Source organism: Stomoxys calcitrans, chromosome 2, assembly GCF_963082655.1.
Source record: "Stomoxys calcitrans chromosome 2, idStoCalc2.1, whole genome shotgun sequence".
NCBI classification, from domain to species: domain Eukaryota; kingdom Metazoa; phylum Arthropoda; class Insecta; order Diptera; family Muscidae; genus Stomoxys; species Stomoxys calcitrans.
The window spans coordinates 85,678,942-85,694,847 of record NC_081553.1 but is presented as its reverse complement, the minus strand read 5'-3'; the positions used below and the strand labels follow the sequence as shown (position 1 = coordinate 85,694,847).

General features: G+C 41.0%; 1 protein-coding gene across 3 annotated transcripts in view; it reads right to left on the bottom strand.

Moving 5' to 3' along the window:
• LOC106082190 (kelch-like ECH-associated protein 1B) overlaps positions 1-15,906 on the bottom strand; it is a 55,868-nt gene that overhangs the window by 3,102 nt on the left and 36,860 nt on the right. For 2 of the 3 annotated variants that reach the window (XM_013244566.2, XM_013244565.2), the window contains exons 2-4: positions 4,485-4,816; positions 4,116-4,373; positions 3,370-4,052 (exon numbers count right to left, since the gene is read on the bottom strand). In XM_013244566.2, the coding sequence (XP_013100020.2) occupies positions 3,370-4,052; positions 4,116-4,373; positions 4,485-4,808 (1,265 nt within the window). In that variant the 5' untranslated portion in view covers positions 4,809-4,816. Of the gene's footprint in view, positions 1-3,369; positions 4,053-4,115; positions 4,374-4,484; positions 4,817-9,867; positions 9,951-15,906 lie in introns of those variants that run through there. The other variant, XM_013244567.2, reaches the window with a different exon arrangement.

Below are 15,906 nucleotides of genomic sequence, written 5' to 3'. Positions count from 1 at the left end.
TCTCACTAACCATATACAGCTGATTGCTGTTGTTATTCTTGCCACATTTCCATGTCGAGGTGGTCATCAAGCTCTTACAGGCGAACAAGTATAGACAGGAACGGGAACATAATGGGCCATTGGTTAGTAAAAGACGGCAATAACTCGCCTTATCGTACTAAGCATCATAGGCACTCAGTATTTAAGAAAGGGCCGGAGCCACCCGGTCTCCCACTTAGACTCTCCACTCGATACCGCTGATTGTCCGCGACTGCAGTTGCAACTATGCCGAGTGGAGCATTCCACTATCTGCAACCTGTGGACACGCCCGGTAGCTCCCAGCTAAGCTTCTCGTGACAACCAAGAACAACACACAGTTTGGAGCTCAAAGTTGCAGCCTGTGTAATGCTCATGATAACGATGATAACGAATGCTTCTCATGATAACGATGAACGACACACAAATCGGAGCTTAAAGTTCAAGCCTGTGTGCTGTTCATAGTTATCCTATGCCGGGCGCTTAGAAAGCTGTCTGAATGGGCGAGGGCCAACGGTATTGGTACAAAACCCCTGAAAAATTAAGCTGAGGCTTTTCACCAGAAAACTGATATGGTCCTTTCACCTGTTCTGCATAAGGTTGGAACCGCTGTTCTCTCCGGAGGACAAGTTCTAGACCAGCAATTTAACTGGAGAAGGAACGTCGAGAGTCAAAAGTGGACAAAATGCGCTCTACACTTATCGCAACCCGGTAGGAGGGATTTGGGCTCTTAGGTCATAGGCGGTGCAATGGATTTTTTGACGCCGGTTGTTCAGCCGACTCTCACCTATGGATGTTTTGTGTGACATTGGGCTCTGGACAACAGTGTCCCCAGGATGATCGAGAGGATATAGGTTGCCAATCTTGGAGCAAAAAGGAGTGCAATGGAGCTGAAGGTCATGCCTTTGGACATCTCTGTTGGGTATGCGGCAACAAAGACTGCCCTTAGAGAGGGGCAAGATGATATGTACCGGGAACTCTGGACTGATGGTACAGGCCTTTCCCTGGTCATTCTGATTACATCCAAGGTTCCAATTGATTGAGTTCCTAGGAATTAGGGAGTAATATGAGCAGTTGTGCCGTCTTTCAGTTAGAGATCTTCGCGGTCCTGAAGGAACTGCGGACGGTGTCTATACAAAAGCGGCTGCCCGACTGGATGTTGGTAGGCGGCGCTTTGTTTTTGTTGTTATTGTAGCCACATTTGCATGTGGAGTTGGGTGAACAAGCTCAATCCGTTCCTATAGGACCGACCGCCGCGGTAACAGAGTGGCTATTGGTTATTTAAATGCGCCAATATCATATCACCTTCTCATATCGAGCATCATAGGCACTCAGTATTTTTGCAAGAGCCGGTGCCGCCCGATCTCTCACTAAGACTCTCCACTCGATACCGCTGATTGTCCGCGACTGTCGTTGCAGCTGCTCCGTATGGAGATTGCCACTATCCGCAACATGTGTAACCCACAGCATCAGCCCACGCCTAATTTGTGTGGTGAACGTAGAAAGCGTTTATTCTACTAAGACGTACAGGAGTTTACTGATTCAGTAGCACGATCAGCGATCCATTTCTGGCTACTTCGTCAGCCATCTCTTTCCCCATCAACACTTAATGGGTCGGACCAAGCAAAGCTTGGTAGTCTTCCCCATAGTTCGAAGATGCTCTTTGCATCTCCCAACCAGCATCGATCTCACATGGCCTGACGACAAAGCTCCGCCTCGCGGCACAGGATACATGTGAGCAACACACAGGCTAGAACTTTGAGGTCCGATCGGTGTGGTGCTCATAGCTGTCGCTTAGCTGCGAGCTACCGGACTCGGGGAGCAAGGAGCATCTTCGAACTATGGGGAAGACTATAAAGCTCTGCTGGGTCCGGCCCATTAAGGGTTGACGGGGGAAGAGATGGCCAACGAGGTAGCCAGAAATGGATCGCTGATCGTGCTACTAAATCAGTGAACCCCAGTACGTCTTAGTAGAGTAAACGCTTTCTACACTCACCACACAAATTAGGCATGGGCTGATGCTGTGGGTTACAGTGTGGCCATGGCCCTGTGGCCCAGTATTTCGTACAACAAGACTTAACATAATCTGGGTTTGAAGAAGCATGACTTCGGCCTGTGATAGGAATCTAGTCAATTGTAGTTATTGCAATATCAGGTTTTTAACGTCGCGATGGAAACAGAGGAAGGCGAACTTCTGCAGGGATTGGAGACGGCCGAGTACAGATTGCCCTGCAATTGCGGGGATAAGACACACGATTATGAATGAAAACACCCTTTTTTGTCTCTGGATTCCTCCAGCCATTCTCCATTCGATCCACTGCCTTGCATCTTTATTTGCATTCTTCGCCTACATTTTTTCATCGTACCGCTTCTTGGGCGAACAAACACAATGGCTCACAAGGTCTAGGAGTAAAGCGGTTAGACGCGAACTCTTTAACCTAGCGTAACCCAAGTATTCAAAACCTACCAGAATACAGGCAGTATCCTTTCTTCTTTGGTGACCTATATTCATAAGGAGACAAAGATCCTTCCTGTGGAGTACATACGTTTATAAGTTGTTGTTGTAGCAATGTGTTGTACACCGAGGCGGCAGCCCGTGCCGATGAAGGATTCTATTGGGTAAATCCGGTACGTACAACCGGCTGCCATGGGATGTTGTCTAAGCAGTATTTAATGCAAATTTTGCAAATTTTGCCCATGAACATTCCACTAAGGAACAGAGGCAAACTTCTCACATATCAATGAGTGCAGTCCGATTCAAGTTTTAAGCTCAATGATAAGGGGCCTCCTTTTTATAGCCGAGTCCGAACGACGTGCCGTAGTGCGACACCTCTTTCCAGAGAAGTTTTATATGGCATAGTACCTCACAAATGTTGCCAGCATTAGGAGGGGAAAACCACCGCTGAAAATTTGTTCTGATGGTCTCCCCAGGATTCGAACCCAGGCGTTCAGCGTCATAGGCGGACATGCTAACCTCTGCGCTACGGTGGCCTGCAGTATTTAATGCATCCACCCTAAACACCTTCTGGCCCAGAGACGTCAGTTTAGATTTTCACGATTTAAGAGTTCATGATCATCTGATCAAGCAGTATATGAAGCATTCTCGTTTTTTTTTTATTTTTTGTTTTTAAACCAGATCACTCTGGACTCACCCAATCCTGCTGCCAAAGATTCCAGATGTGAACACATGACAAAACTTTAGCCAACGACAAATGGTTGGTGTCACAACAAACTGTTACAAATATCAAGCCATATATTTTAAAAGATTAAAGCTTGGGCAAATCTAAATTTTAGGTTAAAATCCTACCATGCATATTCGGTTGACACAATTGAATACATTTAGGCAATACTTACTACTCCACAGTACTGTGGTATTCCGAGCCAGCGGAACCACCAACCGCATACATAAGCTCGTCCATAACAGCTACGCCCACCCGATGTCTGGGCACAGACATTGGTGCACATGGTCTCCACTGTTCAGTCAAGGCATTATAGCGATCAACCCAATCAGAATCGTAGGAGGATCCAATACAGTTATTTCTACCACCCACCGCATAGAAAACGCCTTTTAAAAAGGCCGCACCTAGGCCAGATCTTGGTATTCTTAAACTAGGCAATGTTGTCCAAGTTTTGTCATCGACATTGTAGGCCTCCAATATGTCCAGGGATTGACGCAGAAAACCACCAGCAACAAATATCATGCGTGTGGTATTCGGTTTGCGTTCCTTAACTATTGGTCTTTTATGCAGGGTAAGGTCCTTAAAGATTTTCGCCAAATACTCTCGACAAGCAGGAACCTTACGAAGAACATCACAATTTTTCATTTGTTCTCGCAGGAAGGTGGGTGTTAGCAGCTGACAACGAACCGAGAACAGAATGTGTTCCATTTTGGGATAACGATTCTCTTCGTCGTATTTGACCCATTTAAGGACGGCATTATAGACTTCACCTTCACCCTGGACATTAAGTTCATCGCGACGTATCAACGTGATCAATTGATAGGCGGATAATTGGAAAAACTCCTCTTCTTGGCAGACCTATAGCAAATGAATGTCAACCTTTAACTTGTTCTCTGGCAAGGTTTTCTGTAGTAGCCCTACCTGTGTAAAATGTCTCTCAATGAAATGATTGGCCTTCTTCTGCAGCTCTATGCAACCATGCTGCTCTGCAAAATTCGCAATACCTATGGCATTTGTGGGATCCAATTGTCGTTCTAAGAAGGCACAACACGCATCTATAACATTTGGCACTTGAAACATTGTGGCAGCAGGTAGTAGTTGGCAAACAGTCACTTCCGTCACTCGTATGTGACCCGTATACATGAAATATATTATTCGACCCATAGCTGTGGGACACACCTATTGCGAAAACAAAGGAAACCACTTTGTGTACGTTAGCAGGTAAAGATTGTTTGCCGATATTGCAAATAGGCAAGATTGCATCCAAATTTAGACGTTTGAAATACTAACCCCTTGTAGTTGAACTCGTGACATTTCGGTTTCCTTCAAGCCACCCGTAAACATGGCTTTAAAGTATGGCGATGCTGCCGACAGCACAACTTTATGGGCTGGAAAAAGTTCTTGCTTTACCTCAAGTATCACATCGGTTAACATGTTATGGGAACGCATCATAAACATCATTTTGAGAGCTTCTTTTGCATAGCTAGACATGCAAAATGTCAATTCATCTTCTTTGGCATTGAGATCGTCGTGCTCATCCAGTGTCGATGAACCATATGAACAGGGACTTTGACAATTCGACATAGGTCGACTACAGTCGTTTGTAGTCTCCATTTCAGTTTCTGTAAAGAAAAGATAAAAGTGGAATTAAAATTTTTTATTTTAACGAAAAAATCTTTTTGTCTATGGGTAACGTTAAGTTTACACCAAATTAGACTACAAAAACAAACTCTGATTATTCCTATATCCTTTCCAAAGCCATGTCATCCATTACCATGCATCTCATTCCATACCATAGCTAACTTCTGGCCTTCATAGTAGTCCAGAATGGCGAGAGAACTAAATAGTTGGAAGGAGTCCAGGCTCGGAAAAAGGCTTTCAACCTTAAAACTGTCTACTCTCTGCAATTGCGAGACAGCGACACAAAAGGGTCTCGAGCGTCTCCAACTTCTCTTTGTCACCACAAACCCTGCACAAAACATACACCCTATATCCATCGCAACATCTCTTTGTTACCACAAACTCTCCAACTTCTCTTTGTTATCACAAACCCCGCACAAAACATACACCCTATGTCCATCGCAATATTAAATACCTGATGATGTAATGACCCGTCAAGAGTTCATGTTTCCGCAGTCCCAAGATAAGTGATGTAGTGTTCCGAAAAAAAATACGTGACCACATAGCTACCTACAGCACCAGCATATGCTCATTTTGCTCAATGTAGGGAAACCAACGAAGAAGATAATAGCGAGGCCCGGCACGGGATAGCTGTGAGCACCACACAGGCTGGAACATTGAGGTCCGATTTGTGGTGTTCATTGCTGTCGTGAGAAGCTTAGCTGTGAGCGGCGCGTCCACAGGCTGCGGATAGTAGAATGCACCATGCGGAGCAGCTGTAACGGCAGTCGCGGACAATCAGCGATAACGAGCGGAGAGTCTCAGTGAGAGGTCTGGCGGCACCGGCTCTTGCACAAATACTAAGTTATTATGATGGTTGCGAACAGGTCCCACATACATCATGAACTCGGATATTCTGGACGATCAGATATACATGTCTTTGATATACATGTCTGCTCGGTTAGTTTTGGATGAAGGTTCCCTTCAAAAATTGACTTTTGAACTACTTTTAGTGCTAGCTGGTCGGGGACTTAGTGGCGAGTGTCTCTCAAAATTTGGTCGCCAATGCAAATATCAGTTGCGTCCCACATTGTCCAGATGGACATGAACGCTTGAAAGATTATGTTTTGGGACGGCAGCCTCTCAGACAACTGACAGCAAGTTTCAATGTAGGATTTGTACTTTACTCGTAAATATCATATATCCCATATACTATAGTCTCGACAAGTTTACTTGTTGGAACAGGCAAACGGATCCACACATTGGTTCAAAATGTGATATAAGATTGATAATAGAGAAGGGAACGTGATTTGTGAGTCGTCGTGTCACGCGTGGAGGCGAGTGTCAAATCTTGGAGCAAGCGGCTCGCGACAACGAGGAAACGAAAGGAATTATAAAAACGGGCCCACCTAACGTTAATGACCCACGCAAACGATAAAAGGATCATTATTTGGGGATCTGCACCGCACTCTTTATAGAGAAGGTACAGTATACGCGCTGGCGGATGTACTGGAGAATTACAAGGCAGTTATGACGTCACAACAACACCAAACGGTAACGAACTATACTATAGCTGCCATAACAAGAGGCATGAAATTAGCTATGAATTTGTGGTTAGTCGGAGACTGAAACACTTTGCCTCAAGCTTTACTCCGGTGAATGAGAGCGATCGTATCATATGCGGACGATTGTGCGATCATGGCATCAGACCCCCCACCCATTGTTGACATCTGCGATAGGTTGAGCGTCTACCTCAAAGAACTTGCCACATATTTCGCTGCAAGAAATCTGAAGATATCTGCCACCAAATCTTCAGCCACATTGATCACTACAAATACGCGTGAGGTGAATACCGCACTGACTGTGATGGTCGATGGAGAAATGATTCCAATCATCAAGTGTCCCAAAATATTGTACTTGGCGTCACATTTGACAGCTCTTACACATTCTCCCCTCATGCCACAGCAATTTGAGATATAGTCAAAAGTAGAAACAGTCACTCACTCATCAAGTCACTTGTCGGCAGCACTTGGGAGCAGACAAAGAAACCTTGTTGACCACGTACAAAGCAAGCCGGTCTGCGGTAAGTTATGCAGCGCCAGAATAATATTCAGATCTGTCAGAAATCCGCCCTCCGAACTGCGACGGGCTGTCTCCTCAGTTCTCATGTGGACCACCTCCATCAGGAGACAAAGATCCTACCAGTGCGAATGCATAACTACATGCTATCTAAGCAATACCTTTTGGGCTTTTATCGCAGATACTTTCCAAATCATCATCTTGTGGATAGATATCCACCACCCAGAAGCCTTAAGGTAGATCTACATAATCTAGAGCGAGAGGTTCAGCGCTACAAGAGAGAACCTCTCAATCAAGCGGCATATCAAGCAGGTCTAGGCAACATTCATGCAGACACGGTTAATAGCTGCCGGGTGAATGTAGTCCTTGGAGAACGACCGCCTTCCATTACACCTGAAGAAATTGACCTCCCCCGACAAATCAGAGTAGTTCTGGCTCAATTACATTCCGGCAGATCCAGCCGCCTCAACTCCTACAGAGCAAGGATTGATGCCGACGTGCAAGATGTATGTCCCAATTGCAACCAGCAATACACGTCACCTGTTTAAATGCCCAACCAGACCCACTCGACTCAGACCCAGATCTCTGTGGAGGCATCCCATCTTAGTCGCAAAGTCCTGGATCTTAACACTCAACAGAATGAAGCAGACGAATGATAGAACACAAAAAACTTGTATAACAACAACTCCTTCTCCCGATGATATAATGGCGCAGTGGCATACCATTGACCACTCCATGGAAAATGACGAGAAATCCGTACTTGGGTGCCTTCCCCAAAAAAGCCCATGGTACGGCCAAGAGTGTCGAGATACTACTGAAACCGCATTCTTGGCTTCAGAGCAAACCTGCCCTGGGTATCGGGAGAAACGGAGAGAGGAGAAACGTCTATTCCGCAGAGAGAAAAAGAAATGGAAAGACGAGAGTGGGAGCGAATTGAGATATAAAGGAATCAGAATGAAGTCCGGAAATTATACCAAAGAATTAAACCTCAAACCGATGGCTTTGGTGCAGGCATATCCTCCTGCAGAGACAACGAAGGAAATCTGGCAACTGACACATATAGCATGCTGAGGATATGCAATGAACATTTTACACAACTGCTAGTGTCCGACGATGGCGGCGAAGAGAATAACGCAGAACCAATACCTAATGATTTTATAGAATGTTTATCTCTCTCAGAATGAGGTCCAAGTAGTTGTGACCCGACTGAAGAACAACAAAGCAGCAGGAGCCGGGTTGGGTTAGGTAAGGTAAGAGTGGCAGTCCTTTACAGGCTCACTTAAACAATTTTAAGTCCATTGTGATACCACACTAGCGACAGACCAAGACTTCTGGAGGGAATCGAACTCACGACCCTTGCACTGATAATCCAAGCATGCTACCAACTCGGCTACAGGGGCGCCGAAGGGTTGCCGGAGGCGACGCGCTGATAAGGCGTAAGCATCAGCTTGTCTGCGCAATTTGCCTAGAAGAACGCATACCCGATGATTGGAACCTTAGCATACTATGTCCCATACACAAGAAAGGAGACAACACGGAATGTGCCGACTACGGAGAAATAAGTCTCTTCTCCATCGCATACAAGATACTCTCGAGGTGTGGAATGACGAAATAAGAATACCCCCATCTTAACGAAAAAACAAAATTTTTGCATGCTTTCAAATCATTTGTACGTTCGAATGCTATTGGGTTGCCCAAAAAGTAATTGCGGATTTTTTAAAAGAAAGTAAATGCATTTTTAATAAGACTTAGAATGAACTTTAATCAAATATACTTTTTTTACACTTTTTTTCTAAAGCAAGCTAAAAGTAACAGCTGATAACTGACAGAAGAAAGAATGCAATTACAGTCACAAGCTGTGAAAAAATTTATCAACGCCGACTATATGAAAAATCCGCAATTACTTTTTGGGCAACCCAATATATAGTTTGAGACGCATGGAAGAAGATATATTGGCTTCATGGAAAAATATTTGTTTTACCGTGAATAGTGGTGTCTCATGAGTCATACGTTAGTAAAAGTCTATAACCTGATATAGCTCCCATATAAACCGATCTCATGATTTGACTTCTTTAGCCCTTACAAGCGGCAATTTTTGTTTGATTTGACTGAAATTTTGCATGTGGTGTTCCGTTAAGACTTCCAACAACTGTGCCAACTACGGTTCGAATCGGTCCATAACCTGATATAGCTACCATATAAACCGATCACCCGATTTGACTTCTTGAGTCCTTAAAAGCCGCAATTTTTGTCCGATTTGGCTGACATTTTGCATGCGGTGTTCTGTTACGACTTCCAATAACTGTGGCAAGTACGGCCAAAATAAATCTCTAACCTGTTAGAGTCTTTAGATCATCCTTGTTCGGTTCCCAGAAGTTTGGTATGTAGAATAAAATTATGCCCTTCAACTAAACTTATTTTGTATAAATTTTTAGCAGAATCCATGGTGGTGGGTTCCCAAGCACGCTTTTACTTGTTACTTGCTATATTTGGTGACTAAAGATAAACAATCAAACATAAATTGACCTTTTGATGTTTTTAGTTTTTATCTATGATCACCAAAATAGTCATTCCGGTCTAGGTACATATTTGTCCCATACATTGGTTACATACTCGTTTATAGGCCAACAACAACAGCTCTCAACTTCTTATCAAATGTTCGACAAAATCAAGTTCACTCGCCCCCAAGTTTCTATGAACTTTTATTTGACAACGTTTGTATGCACGCACACATACATACACAAAACACATTCACGTGTCGTACTTAATTAGGTAATTCCCACATTTGTTTTGATTTTTGTTTGTCATTGTTATTTTCACATATGCTGTAAATTTATCGCAGCAATGCCGAATTATCAACAAAATTTTCGCGAACATGATAATTTTACTTTCCATATGATTTTCAAACAGTACCGCACAAAAAGGAGGTGGAACATCCCACCGACATAAGCACATGCATATGTATTACATTTACCTTAGCAAAACTTTCATTCGAAACTTTTTGGTTAGAACAAACGCTAGAAGTATGGTTTCGTGTGCGATCCATTCGAACAACTGATTTAACTTTATCAGCAACGGCACTTTAGTTGTATGTTGAAGTACGAGTGTGCGAAATAAAATCCATTATCCGACCAAATAGTAAACAAGTAAAAGCGTACTAAGTTTGGCCGAGCCGAATCTTGGGTACCCATCCACCACCATCGACTTCGCTAAAAATGTACCCTTATTAACGGAATTTGTATTTGAATTATTTTGGTCTCAAAAAGTCAAATCGCGATATCGGTATTTAGGGAGGGCCCATATCACCATATTGATCGGTTCGAATAAAACTTGGCATGGATGTTGTTTTGACTTCATAACATAGGGTTTTGCTCCAAATCGGATGAAAATTGAGGCTTCTAAGGACTCAAGAAGCCAAATCCGGGAATCGGTTTATATGCGGGTTATATCTGTTAATAAACCGATTCGGATCATGCTTGGAATGTATTGTGGAAGTCATAACTCAAGTTTTTGTTCCAAATTTTAGCCACATCGGATGAAAATTGAGGCTTGTAGGGGCTCGAGAAGTCATTCAGTATTCAAGTATATTCAAATCTGAACTGAATTGGCCCATTTGTAATCCCCAACGAACTACATCAATAAAAATTATCTATGCAAAGTTTCAACCGGCTAGCTTTACGCGTTCGACTGCTATCGTGATTTCGACAGACGGACGGACATGGCTAGATAGACTCAAAATGTTGAAACGATCCAGAATATTTATGTATACAATATGGGGTCGCAGATCAATATTTCGAGGTGTTACAAACGGAATACTAGATTAGTATGCCCCCATCCTATGGTGGTTGGTATAAAAATAAACAGTAAGCAGGTTATGAACAGGGTTGCCAAGGATTTTTTTTTTTTTTTGGGAAAAGCTTTTGTTAAACAAACGTGACAATTGTTTAAGCAAACTTTGACTTGCATGCTCAATTTAATTAATTACATTTCCATAAGATCATAATTAAGGCAAATTAAACTCAATTAATAGTTAATTTTAATTATCAATGGGAAGGACATTTTACGATCTGATTTATTTTTTATTTTTTATTAATAAATTATTTTTTTTATAAAAAGATTAGCTTTTTTTAATAAATTATTTTTTTATAAAAAAATTTTTTTATTAAAAAAATAATTTTTTATTAAATATTATTTTTTACTAAGAAATTATTTTTTATTAAAAAAATATATATTATAAAAAATATTTTTTATTTAAACATTTTTTTTATTAAGAAGTTATTGTTTGTTAAAAAATTGTTTTTTATTAAAAAATTACTTTTTATTAAAAAAATATTTTTTAATAAGAAATTATTTTATATTAAAAAAATATTTTTTATTTAAACATTTTATTTTATTAAAAAATTATTTTTAACAAATTATCAATTATTATTGTTTGTTAAAAAATTTTTTTTATTAAAAATTTACTTTTTACAAAAAAATTTTTTTTTTTAAAAAATTATTTTTTATTCTAAATTATTTTTTATAAAGAACTTATTGTTTGTTGAAAATAAATAAATTATTTTTCACTAAAAATTTATTTTTTATTAAAAAATTATTTTTTGTTCGTTTCTGTTTCGAGACGAGCTCAATGATCTTCCTCATCTCGGAAGAGAAACAAACAAATATTGTAATATTTAATGATCTCGCCCTAACAGGCAAAAAACTTGAAAACTCAAATTATTTTTTATTAAAAACTTATTTTGTATTAAAAAATTATTTTTTTTATTAAAAAAAAAATTTTATGGAATAATTATTTTTTATTAATAAATTATTTTTTATTAAAAAAATGTTTTTAAATATTTTTTTATAAAAAAAAAATTATTTCCCTCACTTATAGTTGTAAATAATGCTTTGGCGACTTGTATATGATCGTTTTTTTACATAACTATACCCGCAATATTTTCCACCATAACACTTAATTCGAAATTATTTAATCCAAACAGCAACACTGGCAATGAGAGCCAAAAAATATAACATTGGCATATTCTCCGTTGTTAATCTCCCACTCTCATTCTCACTATCGCCTCTCTTTGCTTTTGCTTTGGTTGTTTGTGTTATTGATATTGATAAAAACTGAAATGTTGTTAAATAAATTCAAAATAAAATGCATTGTCACGCTCACGTAGCGTCTAAGCGATGGCGGTTATGGGCCACAATGAAATGAATGAATGGAAATTGAACTCCCCATCGAAACAATTGAGCACCACTACTACAACACTGAACAATGGGACACTACCATACAAAGTGATTTTGTTGCTGCTATTGTTGTCATTCGTTTTAATAAGTAAAACATGATTATGATTTAAGCCTGACGAGTAGTGGAAACAGAATTGGTCACTATGGCTTTCCAATTACTCCACCCTAATTCCTAAGGTGAACTTTTGTTAACATATGATACATAAGAAAATCAATCTGAAAGCGATCAGGAAAAGAAACGAATCCAATATGAACGTTTACAAATTTGGATTGCTGTTAAGGCTAAAATGACTGTTCTCATTCTCATTAGTTTATTGATTATTGGGTTGCCCAAAAAGTAATTGCTGATCTTTCATATAGTCGGCGTTGACAAATTTTAAGCATTAATCGAATTGGATCGTCATGTAACTGAGCGTGAGATAGGAGAGAAGTTAAATATACCAAAATCAACCGTTCATTATCACATAAATAGTCTTGGACTGGTGAAAAAGCTTGATATTTGGGTGTGGTACCCAGGTATTGAAAGAAATTCATTTAACAAACCGAATCAACGCTTGTGATATGCACCTTAAACGCAATGAATTCGATCCGTATTTAAAACGAATCATAACTGGAGATGAAAAATGGATTGTTTACAACAACGTTAGTCGAAAACGATCATGGTCCAAGCATGGTGAACCAGCTCAAACCACTTCAAAGGCTGATATCCACCAAAAGAAGGTTATGCTGTCTGTTTGGTGGGATTGGAAGGGTGTGGTATATTTTGAGCTGCTTCCAAGGAACCAAACGATTAATTCGGATGTTTACTGTCATCAATTGGACAAATTGAATACAGCCATCAAGGAGAAGCGACCAGAACTCATGTGACATGTCTGATTTTGAAAAAGCGGCTTAACCAATGCCAAGAGACGTATGAGTGATGTCAGTAGAAATTTTAGTAAAATTACTTATACGACCCATCATACACTCATTATCAGACAAGAACTTTTTTTCCATGAAAATTTGTTTGTTTAACAGAACCGAGCCGAGCTTACTTTAATTTGCTTTAATCCACTAGCCGAACGTAAAATAGCGTTCCAAGCGCCTCGATCTTCTGCGCCCATTTTAAAATCTCTTGCACCAAGTTTCTAGGTGTCTCCCACCACTTGATCTGGGCTTTTGATCTTCCCGGTTTGCGTGTACCATCGTGTTTGCCTTTAAAAGACTTCTTTGCTGGAGCTTCTTCATCCATTCTGACAACATAACCTAGCCAGCGCAGTCGTTGTATTTTGATGCGTGTAACTATGCTATCGTCGTCATACAGCTCGTGGCTCATACGTCGCCTATATTCTCCACTAAGGCAAACTGGTCCATATATTTTACAAAGAACCTTTCTCTCAAATACTCCAAGCACTGCCTCATCTGCTTTCACCAGTACCCATGCCTCAGAACCATATAACAACACGGGTAGTATCAGTGTCTTGTAAAGTGTAATCTTCGCCTGTCGAGAGGTGGCCTTGTTTCTAAACTGCTTACTTAACCTAAAGTAGCATCTGTTTGCCAGTATTATTCTTCGCTTAATCTCAAAACTGGTGTCATTCGTTTCGATTACGGCGGTGGCGAGGTAGTTAAAGTTACTGATTATCTCAAAGTTGTGGTTCCCAACTTTCTCCATTTTCTTCATCTGCTCGGTTGTACAAGGCGTTTTGGGGAGTTGGAACCATCCATTTCGTCTTATCTCTTTTTACTGCCAGACCCATTTTCACTGACTCTCTTTCGATTCTTCCAAAGGCTGCAGTTACTACTTCCGGTGACCGACCTATGATATCGATGTCGTCGGCATAGGCGAGTAGCATGTGTTCTCTTGTGAGTAGTGTGCCATATCTATTCACATCTGCATCTCGTATAATCTTCTGCAGCAAGATAATAAAGAGATCTCCTTGTCTGAAACCTCGTTTGGTATTAAATGGTTCAGAGAGATTCTTTCCTATTCTTACTGAGGAACAGACATGGCTTGAAATAACTTTGAACGTAAAGGGGTATCGAAAGCGGCTTTGTAGTCAACAAAGAGATGGTAGGTGTTGATTTGTCCTTCTCGGGTCTTTTCCAGGATTTGGCGCATTGTGAATATCGCATTGATAGGTCTCAATTATCTCATGACTTTTGGTTTTAATCTTTTACACAGTACGCTCGAGAGTCTCTTGTACGCGATGGGGAGGAGACTTATTCCTCTTTAGTAGGCACATCCCGTCTTGCGTTCTTCTAGCCAGATTGCGCATATAAGCTGATGCATACGTCTTATCAACGTTTCGCCTCCGTTCTTTAATAGTTCAGCGGGCAACCCTTGGGCGCCCCGGTAGACGAGTTGGTATCATGCTTGGATTATCAGTGCAAGGGTCGTGGGTTCGATTCCCTCCAGAAGTCTTAATGGACTTAAAATTGTTTAAGTGAGTCTGTAAAGGACTGCCACTCTTACCTTACCTAACCCAACCCGTCGGCTCCCGCTGCCTTGTTGTTCTTCAGTCGGATCACTGCTACTTGGACCTCACTTTGACTGGGAAGTAAACATTCTATAAAATCATTAGGTATTGGTTCTGAAGTATCCTCTTCGCCGCCAACGTCGGACACAAGCACTTGGTTCTTTCCATATCCTCAGCATGTTATCTATGTCAGTTTCCACATTTTCTTTTTTGTTACTGCAGGAGAATGTGCCTGCACCAAAGTCATCCGTTTGATGTTTAATTCTTTGGTCGAATTTCCTAACTTTATTCTGACCCCTGGACATATCAATTCGCTCAAACTGACGTCTTTCCATTTCCTATTTCTTACTGGGGAATAGACTCTCTCCTTTACTCCCGATACCTCTCCTTCATTTGGCGCGTTGCTACTGATTGCAGGGTTGCTCTATATGCCGCATTCTTGGCTTCAGTAGCATCTCGACACTCTTGGTCGTACCATGGGTTTCTTGGTGGTGGGCATTTTCGCGTCATTTTCCATGAAGTGGGCAATGGTTTGCCACTGCGCCATTATATCATTGGAACAAGAAGTTCTTTAATCAAGCAGTTGGGTCAGTCGAGTGGAGTATGTCGCTGCCATCTGTTGTGTTTGCAGCTTTGCAATGTCGAGCTTCCGTGCAGTGCCGAGCCGAGGTTATTGGCGGTTATTTTCATGCGTCATCAGCGCTGAAATACTGTTTGTTCCAAGTGTTTTACTTTCATTTCATGCAGTTTTGTTGTTCATATGTGTTATAAAAAGAAGTGAATTTGGAGAATTTTATTATTTATATAATACCGGAGGCATTTCCACCGTGGCGCAGAGGTTAGCATGACCGCCTATGACGCCGAATGCCTGGGTTCAAACCCAGCCGTGAACATCAGACAAAATTTTAATGAAAATTTCTCTAAAGACAAAATCAAAAAAAAAATCTCTAAACACAAAGTTTCAAGAAAATTTTCTCATAAGACAAAATTTTCTTGCATTTTTCTCAAAAGGTAATATTTTTACGCAATTTTTTCTAAGACAAAATTTTGGGAAGGCTCACAGATGTTGGTCACTATGTGATTGGGTGATTGTGGTCCTTGGAGAATGACCGCGAGACATTGCACCTGAAAAAATTAACCTCCCTAGACAATCCAGATTAGTTTAAGCTCAATTACCATAGGCAAATGCAGACGCCACAACTGCTACAGGGCAAGGATTGATGCCAACGTGAAGGATGTGGGTCCCGATTGTGACCTGGGACCACAAGACACATGACACCTGTTTAACTGCCCAGCCAGATCTACTCCTCTTAGACTCA